This window comes from Wasmannia auropunctata, unplaced genomic scaffold (assembly GCF_000956235.1).
Source record: "Wasmannia auropunctata unplaced genomic scaffold, wasmannia.A_1.0 LD335358.1, whole genome shotgun sequence".
NCBI lineage: Eukaryota > Metazoa > Arthropoda > Insecta > Hymenoptera > Formicidae > Wasmannia > Wasmannia auropunctata.
The window spans coordinates 38,572-62,704 of NW_012027532.1; the positions used below are offsets into that span (position 1 = coordinate 38,572).

Here is a 24,133-nt window from a genome sequence, read left to right on the forward strand (position 1 = left end):
TTTATTAACGTTTATGCAAATAAAAATACTCTATAGATGTATATTGGTTATTATACAAATATTTGCTTCTTTTCCTCATCTCTCGTCAAAGAGATCTCCCCACTCAACCGTGAAAACCAACTGCGCATGCGCGATTGAACAAAGATGCAGATGGGCGTCCCGTTTTCTGTCTCTTTTTATGTGCTCACGCATTCTTAGCTGGCTCCTCTGTACCTTGGTTGCATATGAAAAGGCACCTTTATGCTCTCTGCACTCCGTCGCCTCCTTCCTTTTTCTTCCAATAGGCTGCGTTTAGGAATTCACGATATATCATGTTATCCTTGTTATTCACCGAATGTTAAACAAGGATAAAATGATATCTAGATGCACCTAGGCGAAGTTTTTGAATGTAAAAAAAAAAGTTTTTGAACGCAGCCATGTGTTCGTTCCGTTTCAAGTACAGAGAACAGAGAGTGCAAGAGAGTGCGGAACTCGAAACGCCGTCGGTGGTGGTCGGAGGACAAGCTTAGGTTAGATTTCCCATTCTGGCGGGAAGTTGTCATCAGCTGTCATATCGAGTTTCGTTGCGGCTGATACGTTTTTCGATCAAATCCTCGAGATGCCTGATTTCACGATTAATGATATCGTCATTAGTTTCCCCTTTAAGCCATACCCCGTGCAGGAGGAGTATATGAGAAAGGTGATAGAATGCCTGCAAAACAGCCAGCACGGTGTCTTGGAGTCGCCGACAGGTATACATGCGTTCATGTGCAATTAAAAAAAAAAGATTCCTGCGAAATAAGTAATATTTAAAAGGAATGTTTGATAATTAAAGACTGTTTTTCCAAAAAAAGTATTACAAGTTGTTTGAAACATTTGTTCTCAATTTGGGATTGAATTAAATTGTTCGACACAAAAAAATTGAAAAATTGAACTTAGATTAACGAGTTACAAGTATTTCCATTTCTTTTATTTTTTTCTTTTAATAATAATTAACAACATTTAGAAAGAAATTTGTGATGATTGGAATCAATTTTTTAAGAAAAAATATAGAAATGTGAATTTCGAAATTATGTTTGAAACATTTGTTTCTGCAATTTAGAAAAATCATTTGACACAAAAAGTTGAAAAATTTGAACTTTTAAATTAATATGTTTTATGTTTTCCAGTTATTTTAATTTCCTTTTTGTTAAATAGTTTAATTGTTTCTAAAGTTACATGATTAATTTTTAAATAGATTTTCAATTAAATGTTATAAATTTCACAGGTACTGGAAAGACTCTGAGCCTTTTGTGTTCCTCCTTAAGTTGGCTGTTGACGAAGAAAGCTCAATTACAAGCGCAAGTGATAGCAGGTGCAATAGAAAAGAAAGACTTTGGTGGACATTTTTTTAAACATTTAACCAGTGGACTCGAGAAAGCGGCAGGAGTACCGGACAATGTTCAGAGTTTTGGCTGGGCTATGCCCAAAATTATTTACGCATCTCGAACGCATTCTCAATTGTCTCAGGCTATGCACGAATTAAAGAGGACGTCATACAAACATGTGGCTACTGCTGTGTTGGGATCCCGAGATCAGCTGTGCATTCATCCTGAAGTTTCCAAAGAAACAAGTACTTTTAATAAAATACACATGTGCCATTCCAAAGTGAAGTCAAGAACTTGTTTTTATTTCAACAATGTCGAGGCCAGGTGGGTGTATTGTAATATTAGATTTCAAGCAGGAAAAGCAAGTAGCAAATATATTAATGTTTTTTTTTTTATAGAAAAGATGACCCTGTATTTAAACAAGAGGTGCTAGATATAGAAGATTTAGTAAAAGTTGGACAGAAGCACAAATGTTGCCCATACTTTTTGGCAAAGGAATTAAAGCAGAATGCAGATATTGTTTTCATGCCTTACAATTATCTGCTAGATCCTAAGACACGAAGATCACAGGGTATTGACTTACAAAATACTGTAGTTTTATTGGACGAAGCTCACAACGTTGAAAAAGTTTGCGAAGAAGCAGCATCATTACAGGTACAGGAACAAATTTGTTTTTTTTTTTAGCCCTTTATGTATTCTAATTGAATATTTCACATATGTATATTTACATAGATAAGTAGTACAGATATTGCAATGTGTATCGACGAAGTAACTGCAGTAATGCAAGACCTGGCTAAGAACTCAGATCAGCAGTGTGACTCTCTATCGGAGAATAATGTTCAGAAAGATTTTACAGCAGAAGATCTGTGTATCTTAAAAGCAATGTTTTTGGAACTAGAAAAAGCAATCGACTCCATTGAATTAAAAAATCGTACTGAGGGAGACACTTTTCCCGGTGGATATATTTTTGAATTACTTGAGAAAATTGAGGTAGAGATTTTTAATTTTTAATGAATTTATTAGAAATATATATATGATATATGTATATACATTATTATGGCGATGGCGATCATTTTTTTGTAACAGTTAACACACGGTAAGGAACAAATTGTGGTAGAGAAGCTAGACAAAATTATTTTATGTCTGACAACTACCAGTACTTCGCCATTTGCAAGAAAAGGGAATGCACTGCAAAAGTTCAGTGATTTACTGAGGACCGCTTTCAATAGCGGTGCCTCTATCGCGCGTCACAAGGAAAAAGTGAAACGTTGCTACAAAGTCCACATACAAATGGAAGAGCAAAAGAAGAATTACAAGAATGACGTCTGGGAGAGCAAAAAGACCACTAAAATAGACGGGAAACTTATTAGTTACTGGTGTTTCAGCCCTGGTTTTGGGTAAAATTTGTTTGATAAAAAAAAACTAATAATAATTATTTTAATAGTTATATAAATTATGACACTTTACAGTATGGAGCAGATGGTAGAACAGGGGATACGTTCAGTAGTGCTCACAAGCGGCACATTGTCTCCGTTAAAACCATTCATATCGGAGCTCGGTATACCAATCGCGGTCCAGCTGGAAAATCCGCATATAGTGACGGAGCAACAAGTGTGTGTTGGTGTGCTTAGTCAAGGACCAGATAACCATCCACTCAATTCATCTTATAACACAAGGTACCATGTTGCTGAATGTCGATAGATGAAATACTTGACTTGAATGAATGTCTTCATTATTACATTTTCACAGGAATGATCCAAAGTACATTGCGTCTCTCGGGAGAACAGTGTACAACTTTAGCTGTATCGTTCCCCATGGATTATTAATATTCTTTCCATCATATCCGATCATGAGAAAATGCAGGGACGAATGGCAGAATACGGGATTGTGGACGCAGATTGCTGAGCGTAAGGTAAAAGATATTTAGCGTACATTGCAAAATAATATATTTTATGATATATCAAATTAATTACTGGATAATAGCCCATTTATGTAGAACCCAACTCTAAAGAGGGATTTGTTAACGTGATGAATGAGTACTACCACAAAATTAAAGACCCGTCTTGTAAGGGGGCTATTTTTATGGCGGTCTGTAGAGGGAAAGTCAGCGAAGGTTTAGACTTTGCTAATGCAAACGGTAGGGCTGTGTTAATCATTGGTCTTCCATTTCCGCCCTTAAAGGATCCGCGAGTTATGCTAAAGCAAAGATATTTGGAGGAAATAAGGACTGCAGAAAAAGAAGTATAAATTAAACTTTAACTTTGCTAAAAATAATAACTTGATGATAAGACGTAATAAGGCTGATTAACAAATTTAATATTAAGAGTCTAACTGGGCAAGAGTGGTATCAACTTGAAGCATCCCGAGCTGTCAATCAGGCTATCGGCAGAATAATAAGACACAAGAGCGATTATGGCGCTGTTATATTATGTGATTGTAGATTTGAAAATCCAAACTTCAAAAAACAATTGTCTGCTTGGCTTAGACCGTACATAAGAAAGTTTACAAATTTTGGGATGATCACGAAAGAATTACGACAATTTTTTAGAAACGCGGAGAATACAGTAAGTTTTTAATCTTAATGTAATTATTAAAATATATAATTAGCGATATATTTTAACGTATCATCAATAATTTCAGCTGCCGCAACCTAGTATCACTCATGCACAATACGGAAACGTTGATATATCGTTGCCTGCCGTGGGTGCTACTTTTGAAACAACTGTATCTCACTCTCTCGGACAAAAAGCACAAAATAATTCTGCGGCAGAAGAATTGACAAAGAATAATTTTAACTTAGATATGTATCTAGATGATAGTGCAAAGGATAAACAATCAACGAAGCCACAGTCTGCGATTAATTTTAGTACTTGTAAATTAAAAGACAATCAGAGTACGCGCGAATTAGCGAGACATCGATTTGAAGAACCAGTTGCAAAAAGGAGAAAAATTAATATTGTATCACCTGGAATTGATTCGTATTTTTCTGCTCCTTCGACCTCGTCGTTAACAGTTCCCGAAAGTAATTCCACGCAAAATTTCGCACAAAACGATAAGGATATGAAAGACGATAAAAAGGCATTGGGAAAACAATATTTGAAAGATGTAAGTAAATAACAATTCAATTACCTTTATGTAAATCTGAAAAATTATATAATCTCTGTCTCTCTAAACAAATAATATATTTATAGGTAAAAAAGGCATTATCTGTGAATGATTATAAAATATTTGCAATTATGATACAAACTTATACGCAAAGTGGTGATTTTGACGAGTTATTGAAAACATTATCAAATTTATTTTCACCGACTGGGCAGCTACGGCATTTGTTTATAGGTAAGTTTTTCACATGCAATAAATTGAAGCGATGAGACCTAAAAAAAAAACAAATTATACGGGATTAAGAGTGAAAACTTAAAAAAGAAATATTTCTATTTTTAGGATTTCAAAGTTTTCTAAAGAAACAGCATATTGCAGTCTTTGAAAATTATATAAAAAATATAAAGTTGCCTTAGTATCCACATTTAGAATAAACGATAGGATGAAAGGGTAAATGATAAATGCATATATGTAGAGTTTAACTTTAATGTATATATATTAATTTTTTTAATATGAATTAACAAAAGGTTAAAAATCTGTTTAGTAATAAGTTTTTTTTTTTCAAGTTTATAAGCTTATAAGCTTGATTAGATCACGCATAAAACGTAAAATGATGCAGGCATCATTAGTGAGATCAAGAAAAAGTTTGACAAATGTGATAAAACTAAAGCATAATTTTTTTTACTTTTGTAATAATAATGTAAAATTGGTCTTAGCAATTAAAAACATCAGTATTGTAATCATGAACATACTTATATGCATTATTTCACATACACATTTATACTATACACAATAACTTATTTTGTAATCAAACATACTACTTTATTATTTCAAAAAACCTGTTGTTAAAAAAACACAAGAATAAAAAGACATCGTACACCACATCGATTTAATTAGTCAATCTATAATACACTAATCCTGTAAATAACATATTAAAAAGGAAAGAAAATAATTCTGTTACTGCTTGGCATTAAATGATCATGATCGTCGCAATTGTGAATGACAGTAAAAAATACAGGTATTTTTTTTATCTTGTTAATTATGTAATATGCAATTTGTGAATAATTGTCCACAATTAAATGGACATAAATGTGAAAAATTATACACTCGCATCTCGATACAGCGTGTTTTAACATAACGCTTGAAAAAAGATTCTGTATTAATAAAAGCGACGTATATCGAACGCAATTTGATCTATTGAGGAACTTGATTACTCGTTGCTACAAGATAGATCTCGATATGACATACGTTTTAAACAAGCATAGCGAGGTTCGAGTGTATGTAACATTATTTATAACATTTATTTCTTTTTACAATTCCATAGTATGTGCTCCATGTATCTCTTTATTATTGTCAACGTCGCTTTTCGCAAGCGCGTTTGCAACAATATCTTGGTAATACTCGCAAAATACGCTGCGATTATGCGAAACAAGTATTACAAATCGGGCAGCAATGGCCGCTAATTCCTCCTGCAACGAGGAGAGGCCTGGTGGTACTTGTTGGGGCGCAGTGGATTGCGACTGAATAATTTTCTGTAGGAACTGTCTAATTCGTAGACCTAAAATAACGATATATATTTATATCGTTTTATATATTTATAGTAAAAAATGTTAATCATTAAATCTATTTTTACACTCACTGACGAGATATCTGATCTTATGTTTCGTATCTATAAGATCGGTTATTTGACCTTCTAATAGCGTCTCCAATTCTGGCGACAACTCGGGAGCATTGACTTCCCGTAGTGTCGTTTTTACATCTGTTTTTACTTGTAGTATAATATTTGGCATTGCAGCTTCTAGATCTCTGTAAAACAGAAATAAAAATTGTATTAATACGTTTTGAGCACATAATATAAATTAATCACGAGCTATATACACAAATATGGAGAGCTATATGTGTATATCTTAAAAAATAATATATTTTATTATAACTTATTTTCATTTATAATCATTTAACATACTTGTTTGAATGTACAGAATCCAACAATGCATTTAAATGTTCCTTAATATTCTTCTTAAAGCTCGAGATCCCATGAATTGGTGCACCAATTGTGTTATTAACCAATAATATCACAGAACCGACGACGCTCAATCTACTGGTTATGTCACGTAATTCCAGAAGTCTTCCTTGATCCAACATCAATGTCTAAATGAAAATCGTTTTGTTTACAATAAACTTATCGAATATATAATATAAAATCTTATATAGGGTACAGCAGGGTAATTTAAATAGTGGAGTAATTTGGATAATAATAAGCATTTGCAAGAATTTTAGAAAAATAAGAGATTTTAAGATACATTTTTATTATATCAATGTCTGATATAATGAAATGTATCTTAAAATCTCTTGTTTTTCTAAAATTCTTGCAAGTGCTTACTATTATCCAAATTACCCCCACTGTACCCTATTTTACTAACATATTTCCATACCTCGGCGTCTGGACTGAAATCCCATTCCAGGAGATCGAGATACGCCTCTGTCAATAAGGAATGAGTAATTTGTCTTACATTATTAGTACCAGCGTTCGATGAACCTGTGACTTTCTCTGGATCGAAATGTCTCAGTAACCATTTTTCTGTGTATTGCAAGCCGTTCGAATTAATCTTTAAAAATTCGGCAAACTTGGCTTTCTCATATTCGATACTCGAGGCGATAATATTTGGTCTCATCATTGTGATGGTGAAATTCGCCAAGTCCAGTCTCATTAACTGCAACAATTCCATGACACCCTTGAACGTTTCCACAATGTCCGTCTGCTGCGACAGCTCTCTGATTTTCTCGTCTCTCACTGGCGCGCATATTTTACTCATAGTAGAGATTATGTATTGCCCGTAATGGTGAAAATCTAATACACCTTTCTCCGCTTGTTGCTTAATCAAGTCCAAGTCAAGCACTTCTCTAATATTTTCTTTGATTCTTGCATTTTGTGGCGGTACAAGTTCATCCAGTGACTGAAATAAATATAGAGAATGTGTTGTTGCATATTGTATGATGCTTAGATTTGTCGTCATACAACAAAAAGAGAATTATTACTTCTTTAATCTCTTTTATTAAAACCAGTGCGTGCGAATAATCTGGCGGTTCTTCGGCCAGCTGCTCTGCTAACAGATTCCAAAAAGCTTTGTGCATTATCTCTTTTACTCGCCTATGAAAACTACCGTCTTCTGGTTCCAACTTTTGCAGCTGAAAATTCTTATCTACAGCGATTTCATGGGCTAAGGCCATATTTTTCATTCCATTGGCAGCTTTAATAATTTCGTCAAAAGACACGAATTTTGGTGGTGACGCCCCTGTTAATCCACCCATCATAAAATTTGGCGTTGGCTGTCTGTGTTGACACAAGAAATATGTACAAAAGATAAATTATAATAATAACGTAATCTTCATATGAAACATTAATTATTCATAATGATTCATAATAAAGTGTTGCTTTTGTAACATATTCGGTGTAGACCTCACATACCTATTTTGGACTTCATTTTGCGCATTTGTATGTACATTAGTATCACAGTTCGTTGATGTACCAGCGTCGTTTGTATTATGCTTCTGTTCATCCTCATTCTCCATTTTTTGATTGCTGCATGATTACAAGGTTTTATATGAGTATTGTTTATAAATTAAACAAGTAGGAAGATGATTCAACTCAAGTTTTCAATATAGCAAAGATTTTATATTATTGAAAATTATATTACATTATCCCACGATAACGTAATACAGTTTGTTAACTATTGCATTTAGCTAGATGCCTATGGTGATATTAGATACGTAAAATTGTTTTATGATTAGTAACAGCGACATTTTATAAGTGTATTATTTATCAGATGAAGAATAAATACACACAAGGACCAATATGTAAATCAACTCCAGTTTGAAATAATCATTAAGAAATGAAAATAAGATGAAAATAAGGTTTTTAAAATAAGCTACACATAATTATTTCATCCTTGTTCAATATTGGAAAAAAACAAGGATGGAAATGGTTTCATTGTGTCATACTATGTTAACTATATGTCTCCTGCGGGAAAACGTCCATAATTTGTGAACTATTGCGTTTCGCTAAATGCCACACAGGGCAATATTAGAGGGCAGTTTTAAATTATTTTCGTGACAGCAAAATCCTATAAACACTCCGAGTTGTTATCGGACAAAGATAAACTGACCGATATAATATCGCAGGGATGAAATTTAACAGTCTCGTAGTTCTCAACTTGCGACTAAACAAAAGACAGCAAAGGGTCACACCCCATAATACTCCAGCACCGACCAAAACTCTGTTCCTGGCAAAACACCACCAAGTCACATACGTTCTTTCTAATTATTTCTCATAGATCGAAAAATAGTAATTATATATGAATAAATAAGTCACTAATTACTTATAATAATAATAATAATAATAATTGAATGTCACTTTGCAGCAAAATCTTATTATAAAATAAAAAGAAATCTTTTAAGATTCTCTTCCTAGAACAAAGGCGAGGAGTAACGGTCACCAGATTACAACGTAAACAAAGCTCACAAGCAACATACCTGTCTGGCATAGTGCTGAGTGTCGATGTATGTGTATATATGTATATATAATTTAAAAGACTGGCCGTAGCATGATCCGCACACGGGCTGTTGGTCCGACTTTAAGCGCGCTCCAAGACGAGAAGTAGGTCAACCTGTAACTATAAAAAGAACGTCCGTGATGCGAGGGAGTTCGCGAATTGCATTTCCTCGAGGAGTTCGTTGTTTACCGGAGGAATCGCGGGAGCGCAAAGGTTAATTCGGTGCGGTGCGACCACCGCAGGAGAAATCTCGTCCCGCTTCCTGTACAGTCCTCAGGCCCACCGGTACATCGGATCTATCTGGGAACGCGCGTGCCTGCTGGCCAGCATCCCGCGATGATCCGCGAACGAATTTGGAAAAACAGCTGTGAGAACCGCGCACCTACAACATCTCGGACTTGTCAGATTCGGCCGGAAGTGTCGCGCCGCTCCGCGCAGCGCGCGTTCGAACGTCTCGCAGGTGCACTTTGAAACCTGCTCCTGCTTGCTCCTTCGAATCGTATTTTTCTCCGTAAAAGCAATAAATATCTTGAAAATTTAGATAAAAAAAATTTGGACAAAATGCAAAAGCTGCGAAAGAATTTAGGTCTGTTCGTTTTAATCGCGTTTCCTTGCACTGTTTTATCTTATCCATCCAATGTCTTATAAATAGTTAAATTAAAACACGTATTAAAAATATTTCGAGAGAAAAGGAAAACAAAGGCGAAGTGTACAAAGTGCAATGAAAACAAAGAGAAAAAGAACCATATACATATCGAAATAGTTTAATTAGCTGCACTTTTTGTATTTTCTGTGATTAAAAAGATTAATATCCTGAATTTAAAAAAAAGGGAAAAGACAAGTATAAGATAACTAATTTGAATAATTTAAATTCACATAATATATAAAATTATAGAAACATGTTTATCATTAGATTCGTCTTTTAGAATATCTAAATTCCGATTAATTAATAATTAACTTATCAAATGTCAAATAAATCTGTATTATTGCTTTGTTAACATAGATAGAATTACTATTTTGTTGTTTAATACAAATATATCAAGTTTTTTTATTAACTTTTTTCTCTTTTAAAGAGATGAAATTTTATATAACGACGTACCTTTTAGTGAATTTCACGAAACGCTCGGCTCGACTCCGGATCGACGGATAAAAGCGGATGCGATTTGTATGCAGTTTAAATGGAGTCGAAATGGCTTTGTCGTACAAGTTGCCCTAATTGGCGGCGTGACTCACTGCCGTCTACCTTGAATTCGCGCCAAGGTAAAATCGTTTTTTATTATCCTTTTGTAGGAAGACAAACATTGGGAACAGTATATAGAAACATTGAAGTAGAATACACTCGTTTACATAGCAATTTCTATAATTTTATTTACATATAAATCCCAACACACATTCCTTCTTTGAAAGTGCCATGAAATCTAATTAATGGTATTCATGTACAAAGTTCAAAATACTTCACTACAGTAAAATGCAGCATTCTAAAAAATAGTGGAACAACATTCGATTTTGTCTTTTTCAAAAAACGTTGCAGCTTGTATGTAAAAAGGCATCATTGACAGCTTTACACCTACACCCCTCGTGAAATAGTATTAGTATTATAAAACGATAACTCTACAATAAAATATTGTTTGAAAGCAACGTACGGCGTTGCAGAAATTCTTTCTGACGTTTTCGATTAATACAAAGTGTTACATATCGTAATTATGTATTTAACATTTTTGTTACGTATTCGATAGTAGGGTACGTATAAATGGTACAAAATGAAAGAGAAAGAGACAATTATATCCTCTTCACAGATTGGCCGATTTTCCCAAGTAGTTAATGTTCATTCCGCATCTGCGCAAGCCGTCCGTCAATCTCTGAGCGAGGTCGACGTCCACCCGAGCGAAGTTTCGCACAGCTCGCTCGACGATGAATGTCGAGGCGTTGCGTAGACTTCCGACCATATTCTGCACCAGTCTCTCCCTAGCTGCCTCGTCGAGAGTCTTATTCCAGAAGGTCGAAGCTTGACCGAAGTCGTCCTCGTCTACGGGATCGTAACGGTCCACGTCACCGCTCGCGGGGAACGGCGGCGAGCGAACGGCCGGACATTCCTTCGGTCCGCTGAAGCTGTTCGGATAATAATTCGGTGCGCCGCCGTGATTGTTGACCGGCATGAAACCATCCCGTTGATAATGCATCGCGGAAATCGCCTATAAAATCAGAATATTGTATTAATCGAGAAAGTTACATAATAATTAATAAATATTGTATCTCACACATTAATCGCGAGTAATATGATATAAAGATAAAATATATATTAAGTTTGTGTACAATATGCAAATAGTGCAATATATTAATATAATAGCACTACTAAATATATTAATAAATTTATCAAAATTGAGTGACAACCTATATTATTACTAACTTAAATCACGCAATCATTAACTGCAGCTTAAATAATATCCGATTTTTAAAGTAATTGTTAAATATAATTAAATATAATTAAAGATACTGTGTAGAAATGACAATATTTTAATTTTTTTATATTAATGTGAGTTATGTGAGATTTATAAAATATAATTAAAAGTTACGAATTGTTAAAATTGTGCCATACACACACAAATGAGTAAAGTTTATTAAAAACTATGTTAATTATAAAATTTATGTTTTCCCTTGAAAGAATAAAGAATATCACAGTTGATTAGAACATAAGCTAGAATATAAATTAGTTTATTATAAAATTTGTCTTCCTTTGAAAGAATAAAGACTATCACAGATGATTAGGACGTAAGCTAAGAATATAAATTAGAACTATAATTATGATTGAAGAGCCTCGATCGTAAAAGGCGCTCTCAAATTTATGATGTTCACTTATGCGATCTACTTATTATTGTTCAACTTATTATTGTATACAATTTATTTTAAGATGTAATAAAATATTACCTTGTAAGGACAATTCACTGCTAATTGGAGATGATTCGGTCCCAGGCGATGCCTGTGAGTGTCGCCGTAGGCAAAGAGTCGGCCCTGCAGCATCTTATCAGGACTTGGCTCGATACCAGGTACCATGTGCGCCGGATCGAAGGCCATTTGTTCCACGTCGGCGAAGTAATTCTCCGGATTACGATCCAGCACCAGTTTGCCCACCGGTATCAATGGGTAATCCTTGTGCGGCCACACCTACAAAAAAATTCATATAGTTTCAAAATAAAATCTGCTACAATAGAATGAAGTGGATTAAATATATTTTATAATAATTACCTTTGTCAAGTCAAACGGATTCCACTTGAACATCTTTGCTTGTTCAGCGGTCATCACTTGGATATAGAGCGTCCAGGACGGAGACTGGCTCTTAGCGATAGCATTATAAAGATCTCTGATCGAGTAATCCGGATCGGAAGCGCTAAGCTCGGCGGCCTTCTCTGCAAGGATATTCTTGATGCCTTGATTCGTCTAAAATCATTATTAAATATTTATGATTGAATAGCTATTATGTGACTAGATTAATAATAATACATTTTTTATTTTAAAATAACACAAACCTTGTAATGGAATTTGCAATAGACCATTTCATTCTTGCTGTTCACCAATTTAAACGTATGCGAACCATAGCCATTCATATGGCGATATCCGTCGGGAATGCCACGATCGCCGAAGAGGAACATAACTTGATGCGTCGTCTCAGGCCTGAGGGAAATGAAGTCCCAGAACATGTCGGCATCCTAAAAAAGGATTTATGAAAAAAAAAAAAAACTTTATTAATATAGGCTTTGCAATATAATATGTAATATAATTTAGCTTTCGTAACGCAAGAAATATATTTTACATGAATGCATTTAATTATATTAGAACCAGTTAAATTATAATTTGTAAACAATTTAATTGTAAATTTGATCGTACCTTCAAGTGAGTCGCTGGATTTCTCTTCTGCGTGTGTATGAAACTCGGGAAGAAGAGAGGATCCTTAATGAAGAAGATCGGCGTATTGTTGCCCACGAGATCCCAAATACCCTCCTCGGTGTAAAATTTCACGGCGAATCCACGTGGATCTCTAAAGACAACAGAATGTAATAAGCAGACTGATAGTAATTAGATAAATATACGCGAGAATTTTTGCGCTTCATTTGTATTGCGGGTATTTCGCTACTCGAATTACTAATTAGTTACATTAGCTAAACAAAGTGTAGCTCAGAAAAGGCATGCAATTCTTGTGAATCATGTTCTCGATTGCATGACATTGAACGATAGAAAGTTACCACAAAAAGCATTTGAATGTGATATACGCGTTGTAGATACGCATACACATGTAACTAGAGCATAAAGACAATTCATGCGTATGTATTCTCTACCAAAAAAAGTAAAATTTATAGTGAATCGCATTGTATTTATTTCAATACTCATTGAAATCACTATTAATAATATAATCGTCATCGTATAATTAATAACATGTGTATTTTCAAACTTATGCAAAAAAAACTGACGCATGATGAATGTGCAAAAAAACAAGTGAAAGACGAAGAATTTTATCTCCTTCGAATATTCATTAAATCGTCTGCATCAGAGTTAAATAATATTCCATCATAGCATTGGCATTTTTCCTATTTATTACCTGACAGTGTCGGCAGAACCGCTTTCACCACCGACGGTAGAGCACCTTATAGCAATAGGCGTCCTCTTTCCAATGCTGGAAAATATCTTGGCTTTAGAATACTTGGTGATGTCGTGAGTAACTTCAAAGTAGCCAAACGCACCTAAAAAGGAAAAAAAAATTATAAAGTCAATGAATAGTTATGATAAAATTAGTAAATATCTATATACATAATTGCGTACCATAAATTTTATGACTAAGAAAAATGGATTTGTAGTAGAATTTCGAACATGTCGGAAGCCAAGACAGTTCCGATAATCAAATAATTCGTGTAATAAAGGTTTACTCGTTAGTTCTATTAATAGAAGCTGACGTGTGGAAAATTGAAGTACGTCGAGCTCTTATTATCTGAATGGTTCGGTTAATAAGAGCTCAACTATGAGTTCGTATATTTGAAATTGTGAGCACAAATTTGTTTATATAAATAAAATGAATAAACGAACTTCTACTGTATTTCATAATTATAATAAAAAGTAGCATTGAATATTCGTTTTATTAAATTGGCCAATTATAATAATAATCATAACTATTACAAATGTTTACTGTTTGACTTCACTTAAATCGAACTTCAAACTCTCGTACTCTTACACAAAATTTTGACGTTGTTGCTTTTACCAGATCAGTCTTCAAAGTCTTGATATTTTGAAAAGCTTAGAAAACTTAGAACAAGTATTTTTATTTAAATTTTAGAGACAAAAGCTTGTTCCAAATCACACTAAAATATCGATTCTCTAAACATTGATTTGATGAAGGCAGCATCAATATTCGTTAAGGTTTTACGTGAAAGTTTAAATTATTTTTCTCGATCATTTAAAAAAATTTATAAAATCAAAAGATGGACATTTTTAATAAGATTTGGTTATTTTTATATTTTATTAATTAATCAATTTAATAAAATAAATATACATTCTATGCTGCTTTTTATTTTAATTAGAAAATAAAATTTTTCTTACAATTAATAACAAAATTTATGGTATAACTATAAATAGTAAGTACGTAATGAGTATAATAATAAGCTGCATACTATACACGTTTTAAATATTGAAAAATTAGAAAACGTACCGGCACCCTTCGCGTGCACAACTCGTTCGGGAATTCTTTCCCTAGCAAAGTGTGACATTTCGTCCAAGTAAACGAAGTCTTGCAGCAACATGGGTCCACGAGGACCAACCGTGAGGCTGGCCTTCTTCTCGGCGATGGGCGCTCCATTGGCGGTTAATAATACAGGTGCCTCACCCTGCAAAAAATAAATTTAGAAGAATTTATAAGTGATCGACTAACCATGCAAAATAAATTTGTTTATAGCGCAGTTCTAAATTCTCACGAATATTGATAACTTCCATTAATTGTCAGCAGATACAATCAATTTCACTGAAGTGTTAAGAAATATCACAAAGTATATATGATCCTATTCAAATAAGAAAACGAACTTTTTAAACGAAAAATTTTTGTTTTTATATATTATTATTAATTAAGTTCTTTACATATGATATTATGATGTTCTTTACGTTCTTAAGTCTGAGAGATTTTACGGTGCTTGTTGAATTTTAATTATTATGCACATACATATAATTAAACTTAATTCTTTTAAAATAAAAGCTGACTCCCGTTTTGTAAAGATAATAAATAAAAATAGACAGGCCAATACAAGTTGCAAGGCCAATACAAGCAAGTGCAAACATCCACTACGGTTATGCGACACTAACAATGTTACAAATAATGAATTCTTCATAAAAAATGTAAGTAAAATATAGTAAATATAAAATCAGCCAAATTATATCTTATCAGCTCGTATTAGCTTGTCTATCGATGATTAAGCGATTTAGCAGCTGTATAAAGTTACACAATCGGAAATCTTCCTATGCGTCTGATTAGCTTTTTTCTTTTTTTTCCAAAATGCAAGAGAGAAACCGCGACGGACCGCACAGTCTTCGTTACTACTCATTTCGGTAATGGACAATCCACGAGCGAGCGCGAAAGCTTTTTATATGATAAACATTGCGATAAAATCCTAATATGATAAAAATAATCTCGCCCGTCGATCGTAGGATCAGAGATCCGCGCAAATGGCACTTTCGAAATCCTATATCTATCATCTAAAAGTCGGCAACCTACTTCGTCGCCCTGTTACGGCAATTATCGTCTACAACTCAAGTACTAGTAGTGACATAATCGCTGCACCTTAAATTGCTTGCAACGTTATCGTTTCTCTTTTTTTTTCTTTCTTTAGTTGCAAAACTAGTCTCGTTGGGTAAGCAATTACCGCAAATTATTTATCAAAAGTCAGTAGATTGATTCTGCATTAGGACGTGCTAAACGCAAGGTGTGCTGTATCACATCGTAACAGATGTTGTGTTACATAATGCTTCGAGAACGTTTACAGAATTATGATTCATCTTTCTGATATACACATAATTCTCTTTACATGATAAATATTTTTGATAGTTGTCAAAAATCATACTGTTAAATACAAGAATTTCCTTTCGTATCATGTAATTCCTGGTAAAATATTTTCTTAGAATTTTTCGCATTTTTCATAATGTCTATATTGAGAATTTTTCATAACTTCTATATAATTTTAACACTTCGAAAAAATTTTCTTTTTATAAATCGAAATATTTTTCGAAAAAAATTAAGAGTTCTAGAATTCTTTATATATGTAAATTTTAAAATATTCTAAGATTTCTCATTTTATAATATTTAAAAAAATTAAAAATACTTGTTTTAATCTTCATAAATTTAAATTATAAAAAATTTTATAAATATTATAAGATTAAAGATATAACAATTTTTTAATTTTTTTAGTAACGATATTTAACTGGTTTATTGTCAAATCTATTATTTATATTTGCAAAATATAATTGTTGTAAAATATATGTCCATTTCTCTTTTTTAAATGTATGATTATGATTATACTAATATGTTACATAATACGTTACTATTTTTTAAAAATGTCCTCTTAACGTAACTATTATGACAAAATTAAAGTGTAATGTATTAATTAAAATTCTGTCAAATAATTGATGTATACATATTAACATCGTATAACTAATAAGAATGCTAGCAAATACTAACCATGTTACGTTCTTTATGCTTTCACTGGATATTTACCTGTCAGACAAATATAAAAGATACAGATATTAACGTTTTAACTATACTGTAAATATACATCGTATTAACAACGTATAGATTTTTCATTGCACAATATTCAATAATAAGTTTCATTATACAATAATAGATTCATTGATAAATTATGTCATAATATTCAATTTCGTAAAGCACGTCTTAAGACTGATAAGTATATTCTTACATATAATAATAATACAAAGAACTTTTTCACAGAAATAAATTCAAAACAGGAAAGGCAAACGAGGAAGAAGAAAAAAGACAAAGTAAGTAGGAATAAAACTATCAATTTAGAAACATCGAAAAGACAATGTAATATCAAGTTTCATTAGATAATATAGTCAAGTAAAAAGGAAATAAAATGTTCAATTTGAATCAATAATTATAACTCTAAGATATTGGCTAATAAGTTAACAAAAAGATCCGTATTTTATCACTTTTATTTTTATCACTTCAGGAAGTGACTTTCAAGAACCCGTGCTACACCAAGGAGTTGTCGTACAAAATTGCGACTAATTTCTATTTTTGTACTAGTGGAATGTTGTTAATATACAGAGATATATTTATCATTTTTTTCTAACACTCGCCTCGATCTTAATCACACGATTCTATGGTTTAACAATATAAGCTTGACGAACAACGCGCACTGAACGTATCGCAACATCTGGGAACTTCTTTCTAACGTACCGCAATGTTATTTCAAATCGTCGTCGTCGTCGACTTGATCGTGCACTCGGCACGACACGTTGCTAACTCTTTTGGAATGCAAATTATGCGCGAATAAACGCACTTTTCCTTTTTAAATGTCTCAGACAAACCTGAATGCTATACATACGACGAGGTGTGTCGCGCCGATATCGCATGTCGCGAGATAAAGCGATTTTTTAAATTTAATCGACCGTTTTATTTAATCTGATAGATGCGTTTATAAAAATGCCGCTCGTCTGGATAATATTTAATTTGTCCGTATCTGCGCTTCGACATGCCACAGTGACGATGCTTCAAGTTTTCTCAACTGTATCTATATTAAAACATATATAATTTACTTCGTGAGACAGATCGTTCTAAATAAAAAACAAATTCACACTTCACGCGTCGCTTCATCGTATCTACGGACGTGATGACAATAGCAGTCATAATTTCTACGATTAAATATCCGAGGGTACACGGCGAAGGTCGCGAATCGCGAAGAGAATGTTAGCGCAGAGAAATCTCGAGTGCGCCGTGCGGTGATAAGTTGCGATTGCGAGTGGATCGTAAACACTTTACTTTAGATGTTTTATAATTTTTGCCTATTCCTCGGATTTTCTCGAACAGTGTACTTAAGCCCGGGGAACTTTTGCGGAAGACAACGCATGTATACATTTCATAGAGTTTCCGGAAGAAAGGTGAATAAATTTCAAGAATTCTTGTAAAACGCGCCTTATCGAGATAGTTACAAAATTTATATTATTTAAGTTATAACATCAAGAATTTTTATAATAAAATACAACTTGCTTGCGACGCAAGCCAAAGTGCTTGCGTCGCAAGCAAAGTTTTATCATGTTTTTTTTTTACTTAAAATGGATAATGTTTTATTATCACATGTATGTGTTATAGTCCAGTACATGATGATACGCCTCGATATGCGATCCACATTACTTCATATAAATAAACTGCGTATATGCATATTGATTTCCATATTAATCTTATCACGGCAATTTCATCTTTTAAGCCTCAAAATGATAAGTATGACATAAAGGTGATATTTCGTTGAACATTTTTAGGACACCGATAACCGTTTGAAGCTAAAACGTTTCAAAATACTTCAAAACGAAACAAATTTCTAAAATAATACGAAATTGGCTGAAGAAATAAAAAATATTCGTATGACTAATACCTCCCTCAAATAGGAGTTATATAAAATTTATCGCGCAACGTTACTGCGAATGCAATAGTGCGAGCTCGTTCTGCAAGTATAATCTAGCCTACAACGTAGCAAATATATTCTTGCGCAATGTGCGCAAACTGACGAATATCATTAATCACGATCGTGCAATTTATAATATCGACTTAACCAGAAGTTCGAAGCATATAATTTTAACAATATGGCAAATCGAATGTATTTGCAAATATATATTTTTAAATATATTCATAATCGTTAAATACCAATTAATAAATTTAATATCAAATTTTCACGTATATTGTATTTAGTGATGCATAAACGTATTTAACGCTTTTTTGCTATGAATCATTGATTACGTGGTTTACACTTGATTTATCATATGTTGTCCTTGTTACAATTTTTCTTTGTTATTATATAAATAAAAATGGCATTTCAAATCATGTGTGCATTGAATTCATTTTAATGTCCTCTATAATATTAAGAAAGAGTATTGAATGATGATATTTTAAAAATAAAACCTTGTTTTCTTTTTTGTAAAAACAACATCTTCGATTTTTTGTAATCGCAAGTTATAATTTACGTGAAACAAATAAATATTTACAATCTTTTTGTAAACTGTCGTAAATGTTCAAAAAATCGTGCGAACTTTTACGATATTTCTGTATATTTTATGAAAGTATTATTTATGATAATAAAATATAATCTTTATTACTTCTAGCACAGAAGTTACAGAAGGGATTTTATTTACATTTTTCTTATCTATATCACAACCTACAATCCATTCCTTCTATTTTTGGTATTAAAAAATTCAAACCATTTACCTATCTATAATTTGTAATATCTAATTATTAGAAAGTTATTAAAATAAGTAAATAGCATTCGTGAAAGCTACTGCGCGTGTGCACATCGGCGGTCGCGCAACTTGATGGAACGAGTACCTACTTTGAACCTTTTTGATAACTCGATGTATATCGCTATTATCATTCACATTTACAATACAAGCTCATAATGTATGATTGTCTTTAATATGCATATATAGAATTGTTAACGTAATGAAATCATGACAAACGTATATCTGAATATTTTGCATTCGGCATGGCAAAGAAAAATAAAATCTGGCGTTTTTAGCGTTTTTTTTAGTAGATTACTTAAAAAATTAATTTTAAGCAATTTCGGGACTTCTTTCTCGTGAAACATTTAGGTGAACCAATAAATAATAAATACTAAAATATGAAAAGTTTTAAAAAGTCGATATTTATAACAGAAAAATTTGGCGTAATCGATAACATAAAAATTTTAGCCTTTTTTCTTCAATAAAGATTACTGTATCAACAGAAGCATCGCTGTGCTATAATTAATCTTTGTGGAATTAATATCAAACTTTGTGGAACTTTTAGAAGGCTTTTCGAAGAATAAATTCGTGAATAAAGAATGACATTGTCTCGATTGTGAGAATTAAGATATGAAATTATAATTAAGTACAAAAGGATAGAAATAAACACAAGACAAAGGGTCTTGTGTTATATCGGATAGTATAAAATTTTCGGACTTTTGAGTTCCTTCACATAATATGTAATACGCGATTGTATATTGTGTGTACGTATACTTTATCTTGCAAATTATTTTTTGCTTATGCAAGAGATACGAATCAAAATGATAAAAATGGACAATTTTGTTTTCAATTTTGCGAATCGCAAAACTTAATCAAATGAATATATAAAGTGATTTGCCGAAGTACAAAGAAGGGGAAAGGGATCGATAGGCTGATAGATTTTAAAGCATTCGTTTTTTCCTTAGTAAATATTTAAACGCTAGTTTAAGTGACTCTTTAACAATGAAATATAAAAAGTTCTGCTAAATCAAGAACTTCGACGAAGTGAGCGTGTATCTAATGAAAAAACGCAAAATTCGATGTCGTTGATGTAGTTTTAATCAATTTTCTTTAGAATACAAAATTTACAGTATCGACTGAATGAAATTTTTTTCTATTTATTAACGTGTCGTCACAACTACTTTATTTTATGCGCGTATATACATTTCGGTGAACAACCTGTATGTAGGATAATGCACCTGGTCGAGCATGTTTACGATCCTGTCCGATGTGGTTGTCCCACTTTTTGACATGTCTTTTGCGTGTCACAGTGTTCTATTCGTCGCAATTGCCGGCAATTGTTATATAACAGCGCCAAGTAGCAATACCGTTGTAGTAAATATATACGTATAACGTTCGCAAATAATTCCCAAATAAACATACGCGGAATTTTAAATATCCCATATGTGAATTTAAGTATTTATTGGAGCGTATATAAAATATGGATTGTATAATTGAAGTAGATATTGGAGAATATATACATATTTATGCTTCAATATGTTTAAATTCATATCTGTACACCCATGGACAACGATTCGTCTGTTCTGTTTTAGATCTAATGAAGAAGTTCAACAGATGTCTTATGTGTGCCTTTTTTAAAAATCATATATAATATGTACTCTCTCGTAAAGTCATATATGTACATATATATGTACATATATCTATATATTTTGTGATATCCGATATATTCTCACATATATTATTTTTGTGATAGAACAGAGTAAGTATTTTTTAAACTTGTTTTAGTAGATTTAGCCATCTAGAAAGGATAAGGGCGACTTCGATCAAATTCCACTTAATCGGCTATTCAACTGATAAAATGATTTAGGCTCTACTTTCGTTTATTTGACCTCCAATAATATTGTACGGTTATTAAATTTGTCATAACAAAGGACTAGAAACGTAGGTGTTTAAAAAATTAGACCTAATTTCATCTTGGTACTTACATAAAATCAATTTTTTTTTACCAAGAAGTATCCTTCTCGAAACCATATAATCTACAAAAAAAGTCGGACGCATTTTCTATCAAATATTCGCGAATTACACTGCTGGTTATTCGAGGAACATTATAGTATTATTATTATACTATTCTATATATTATTTATTATTATTGTTATTCGTCAGATTGATATATCGAATTACGAAATATACGTAATTTTTCAAAATTTTTAATCCGCAAAATATTTTGATCGCCAAATTGAATCTGCTTTTTTAAATTTTCAAATTTTGACTGCAGACTTAAGCAATTTTAAAAAAATATTAATGTAATAAAATATACAAAAATATTAAATATTTTCAGAATATATTTATTATCTTTTCCAGCTTAAATTTTTTTTATAATTATTACTAATTTTGTGATTCACATTATTTTTATAATTTATTGTTACGTAACACAAAATAATTTCAATATTTATTCAATGTTATTCATATGTATATACATAATATGTATATCTCAGGAATCTAAAGATATCAAATATATATATATATTACACAAATCAATTATGAAATGAGTAAAAACATGGAAAAAGATTGCAAAAAGACTGGTGTCCTATACATAAGTATAGATCATACTGTTTAGCAAAAGATTAAACCACCCATGACTGAGTCTACTTCGTATATATAAACATTTCTAAGTTTCCAGAACTTTTACATCTCAATATCTCAGGTAATCGTGTATCAAACTCTAATTGTCAACTAATTAATATATTAATATATGATTCGATACAATATTAGATAAATTTTATTCAAGCAGAAGCAGCTAGAGAAGTATAAATTAGCTTCCATCAATTTTGTTTTTTTCGAATCATAGAAGTGAAATAAAAGAAATGGTATAGCTTAAATAGCATTTTTTTTTTTAATACAAGTAAATGTAATATTTTTCAAATATACATATATTTATCTTACATCGCTAGAATTTTACTTTCTACTAAAAGTTACGTGCGATTTTATCGCTCGCATTTAATGCGCATATCAATGAGAAACCGAAGCCACTGTCATGTAGACATGCTAATTAAGTCATTATATTATTCGCGACTCGTTCCTTTTTTTTGGTTAAAAATGATATGCCTCTTGCGCGCGAACAAACATTGCGCATATTGAAAAACAGCCAAGTCATTCTCGCTTCGATAATCATTCGATAGTCTCACGTACGCACATATACCTAGGACAAAGTGACGTGTTAAGAAAGATAAAGTACACGATCGTGTAGAGTCTGAAATAGTCGAGCTTGTTTTGATCTTTGAAGACGGCAATCAATTTTGCTTGACATAACGAGGATTGAGACGATTGAGCACCACTGTAACTACTGGTCTGATAATACATGTGCGAGAGAGAGACGAGATCTTACCTTAAGTTTTCTCTTGTAATCGTTCAGCTGTTCCGAAGCGGGGTCTCTCATTGGGCAGGCCATCTCGCCGGTTGATTTCTCGCAACTACTATAAAATCGTCTAAACGAAGATACGTCAAGCGCGGAATCGAACACGACGTGGTTTACAGGTACAAACAAGTCCCCCAGTGTTTTGCGGCGACTGGCCGGCGGCGACGGCGGCGAGCTTTTATCACATCCGTCGTGCCGGGACTGCCGGGACGCGGCGGCGGACGAGAACGATGATGGGTGGGAGCTCGTGGGTCTCGCGGCAACTTCACGTCGCTGGAGGAGCGGCGGTATCGTTCGAAAGAGCCGGCCGAAGTCCGAACACGTCCTCGGCATACCTCAGCTCGATCCACCGCACGATATCCTATGCATATATACGGCACAATCTGATTTTAGATATAAAATCTTAAGGACGACTTCGACCAACTATTTAATCGATTAATTTAATCAGATTGATTTATCAAATATATCTTTATTACTTTGCTGACATGGAAAGAATTATCGTTTTGTTATTTAATACACAGAGAAAAAGATTAGATCAAAGATAATGAATTATATAATTAGAAATTTTACTGTAAGCAATAATGTATACCATTGTTGAAATTAATCGCCGATCGATTCGCTTACAAATCATCTTTACTATTTTGTTAACATGAAAAGAATTGTAATTTAATTTATTATTTAATATATGGAAACAGATTAGAGCTATCATAGAGACGAATTATTAATTTAAAAAATTTGCTGTAAGCAATTCAGTCGGTTGAATTATAATCACCAATTAAATTAATTGTGTTATTATAAATAATCTTTACTTGACTCAAATTGATTTAAAGTCGCATTGTATTATACTTGTGTATATTTTTGATGACAGTGCAACTTTTTGTGAAATATGCATGTCTACATATATATATATCATCTGTTCATTATAAGGCATCGTATATGGACTTTAATCATAAACTTTAATTAACTTAATTTAACTAATTTGTTAAAATATATCTAAAAAATCTAAAACATATCTGTATTTTATTAACATAAATAGAATTAATTTTTTTGTTGCTTCAAAGTTGGGTCCAAATCGCCCTAAGTTTTAAATTTGGTTTCAGATATATCAATTATAACGATACACTTGGAGAGGGCTTAAGACAATTTTGAATATGTATAAGACCGGAACTACGAACACTAGCTATAGGTCGTTTGTTATCCGAATTTTGCGATGAAAATAGATCGGAAAATGGATCGTTTCCGAGAAGGGA

The 24,133-nt window shown here is 32.6% G+C and overlaps 3 protein-coding genes and 1 long non-coding RNA gene across 8 annotated transcripts; 2 read left to right on the forward strand and 2 right to left on the reverse strand.

Moving 5' to 3' along the window:
* The first annotated feature begins 270 nt into the window (after positions 1-270).
* Positions 271-5,115, forward strand: LOC105457154 (regulator of telomere elongation helicase 1 homolog). Of its 2 annotated transcripts, XM_011701662.1 has the most exons (13): positions 271-731; positions 1,247-1,670; positions 1,745-2,000; positions 2,079-2,336; positions 2,433-2,743; positions 2,816-3,022; positions 3,096-3,258; positions 3,330-3,587; positions 3,671-3,910; positions 3,987-4,451; positions 4,538-4,682; positions 4,788-4,895; positions 5,012-5,115. In XM_011701662.1, the coding sequence occupies exons 1-12, from the start codon at positions 599-601 to the stop codon at positions 4,859-4,861; spliced, it is 2,934 nt and encodes a 977-aa protein (XP_011699964.1). In that variant the 5' UTR covers positions 271-598; the 3' UTR covers positions 4,862-4,895; positions 5,012-5,115. The 2 variants fall into 2 exon arrangements, with proteins under 2 accessions (XP_011699964.1, XP_011699963.1); XM_011701661.1 differs by having other exon boundaries at positions 4,788-5,115.
* A 202-nt stretch (positions 5,116-5,317) lies between these two features.
* Positions 5,318-9,408, reverse strand: LOC105457157 (T-complex protein 11-like protein 1). Of its 2 annotated transcripts, XM_011701666.1 has the most exons (9): positions 9,185-9,408; positions 8,976-9,115; positions 8,609-8,725; positions 7,912-8,025; positions 7,482-7,776; positions 6,878-7,399; positions 6,409-6,593; positions 6,085-6,251; positions 5,318-6,003 (listed from the first exon to the last, which is right to left on the reverse strand). In XM_011701666.1, exons 2-9 carry the CDS (start codon positions 8,984-8,986, stop codon positions 5,756-5,758), a joined length of 1,659 nt encoding a protein of 552 aa, XP_011699968.1. In that variant the 5' UTR covers positions 8,987-9,115; positions 9,185-9,408; the 3' UTR covers positions 5,318-5,755. The 2 variants fall into 2 exon arrangements, with proteins under 2 accessions (XP_011699968.1, XP_011699969.1); XM_011701667.1 differs by lacking the exon at positions 8,609-8,725 and having other exon boundaries at positions 9,185-9,405.
* On the forward strand, positions 9,377-10,757 carry LOC105457156. The gene is made up of 2 exons (XR_975351.1): positions 9,377-9,455; positions 10,102-10,757. It is a non-coding gene; the product is annotated as an uncharacterized LOC105457156 (long non-coding RNA).
* Positions 10,338-23,231, reverse strand: LOC105457155 (catalase). Of its 3 annotated transcripts, none has more exons than XM_011701664.1 (9): positions 22,854-22,939; positions 16,701-16,736; positions 14,688-14,862; positions 13,587-13,728; positions 12,878-13,028; positions 12,520-12,699; positions 12,239-12,430; positions 11,921-12,157; positions 10,338-11,187 (listed from the first exon to the last, which is right to left on the reverse strand). In XM_011701664.1, the coding sequence occupies exons 2-9, from the start codon at positions 16,701-16,703 to the stop codon at positions 10,786-10,788; spliced, it is 1,482 nt and encodes a 493-aa protein (XP_011699966.1). In that variant the 5' UTR covers positions 16,704-16,736; positions 22,854-22,939; the 3' UTR covers positions 10,338-10,785. The 3 variants fall into 3 exon arrangements, with proteins under 3 accessions (XP_011699966.1, XP_011699967.1, XP_011699965.1); XM_011701665.1 differs by lacking the exon at positions 22,854-22,939 and adding an exon at positions 17,339-17,398; XM_011701663.1 differs by lacking the exon at positions 16,701-16,736 and having other exon boundaries at positions 22,854-23,231.
* Positions 23,232-24,133: the final 902 nt, after the last annotated feature.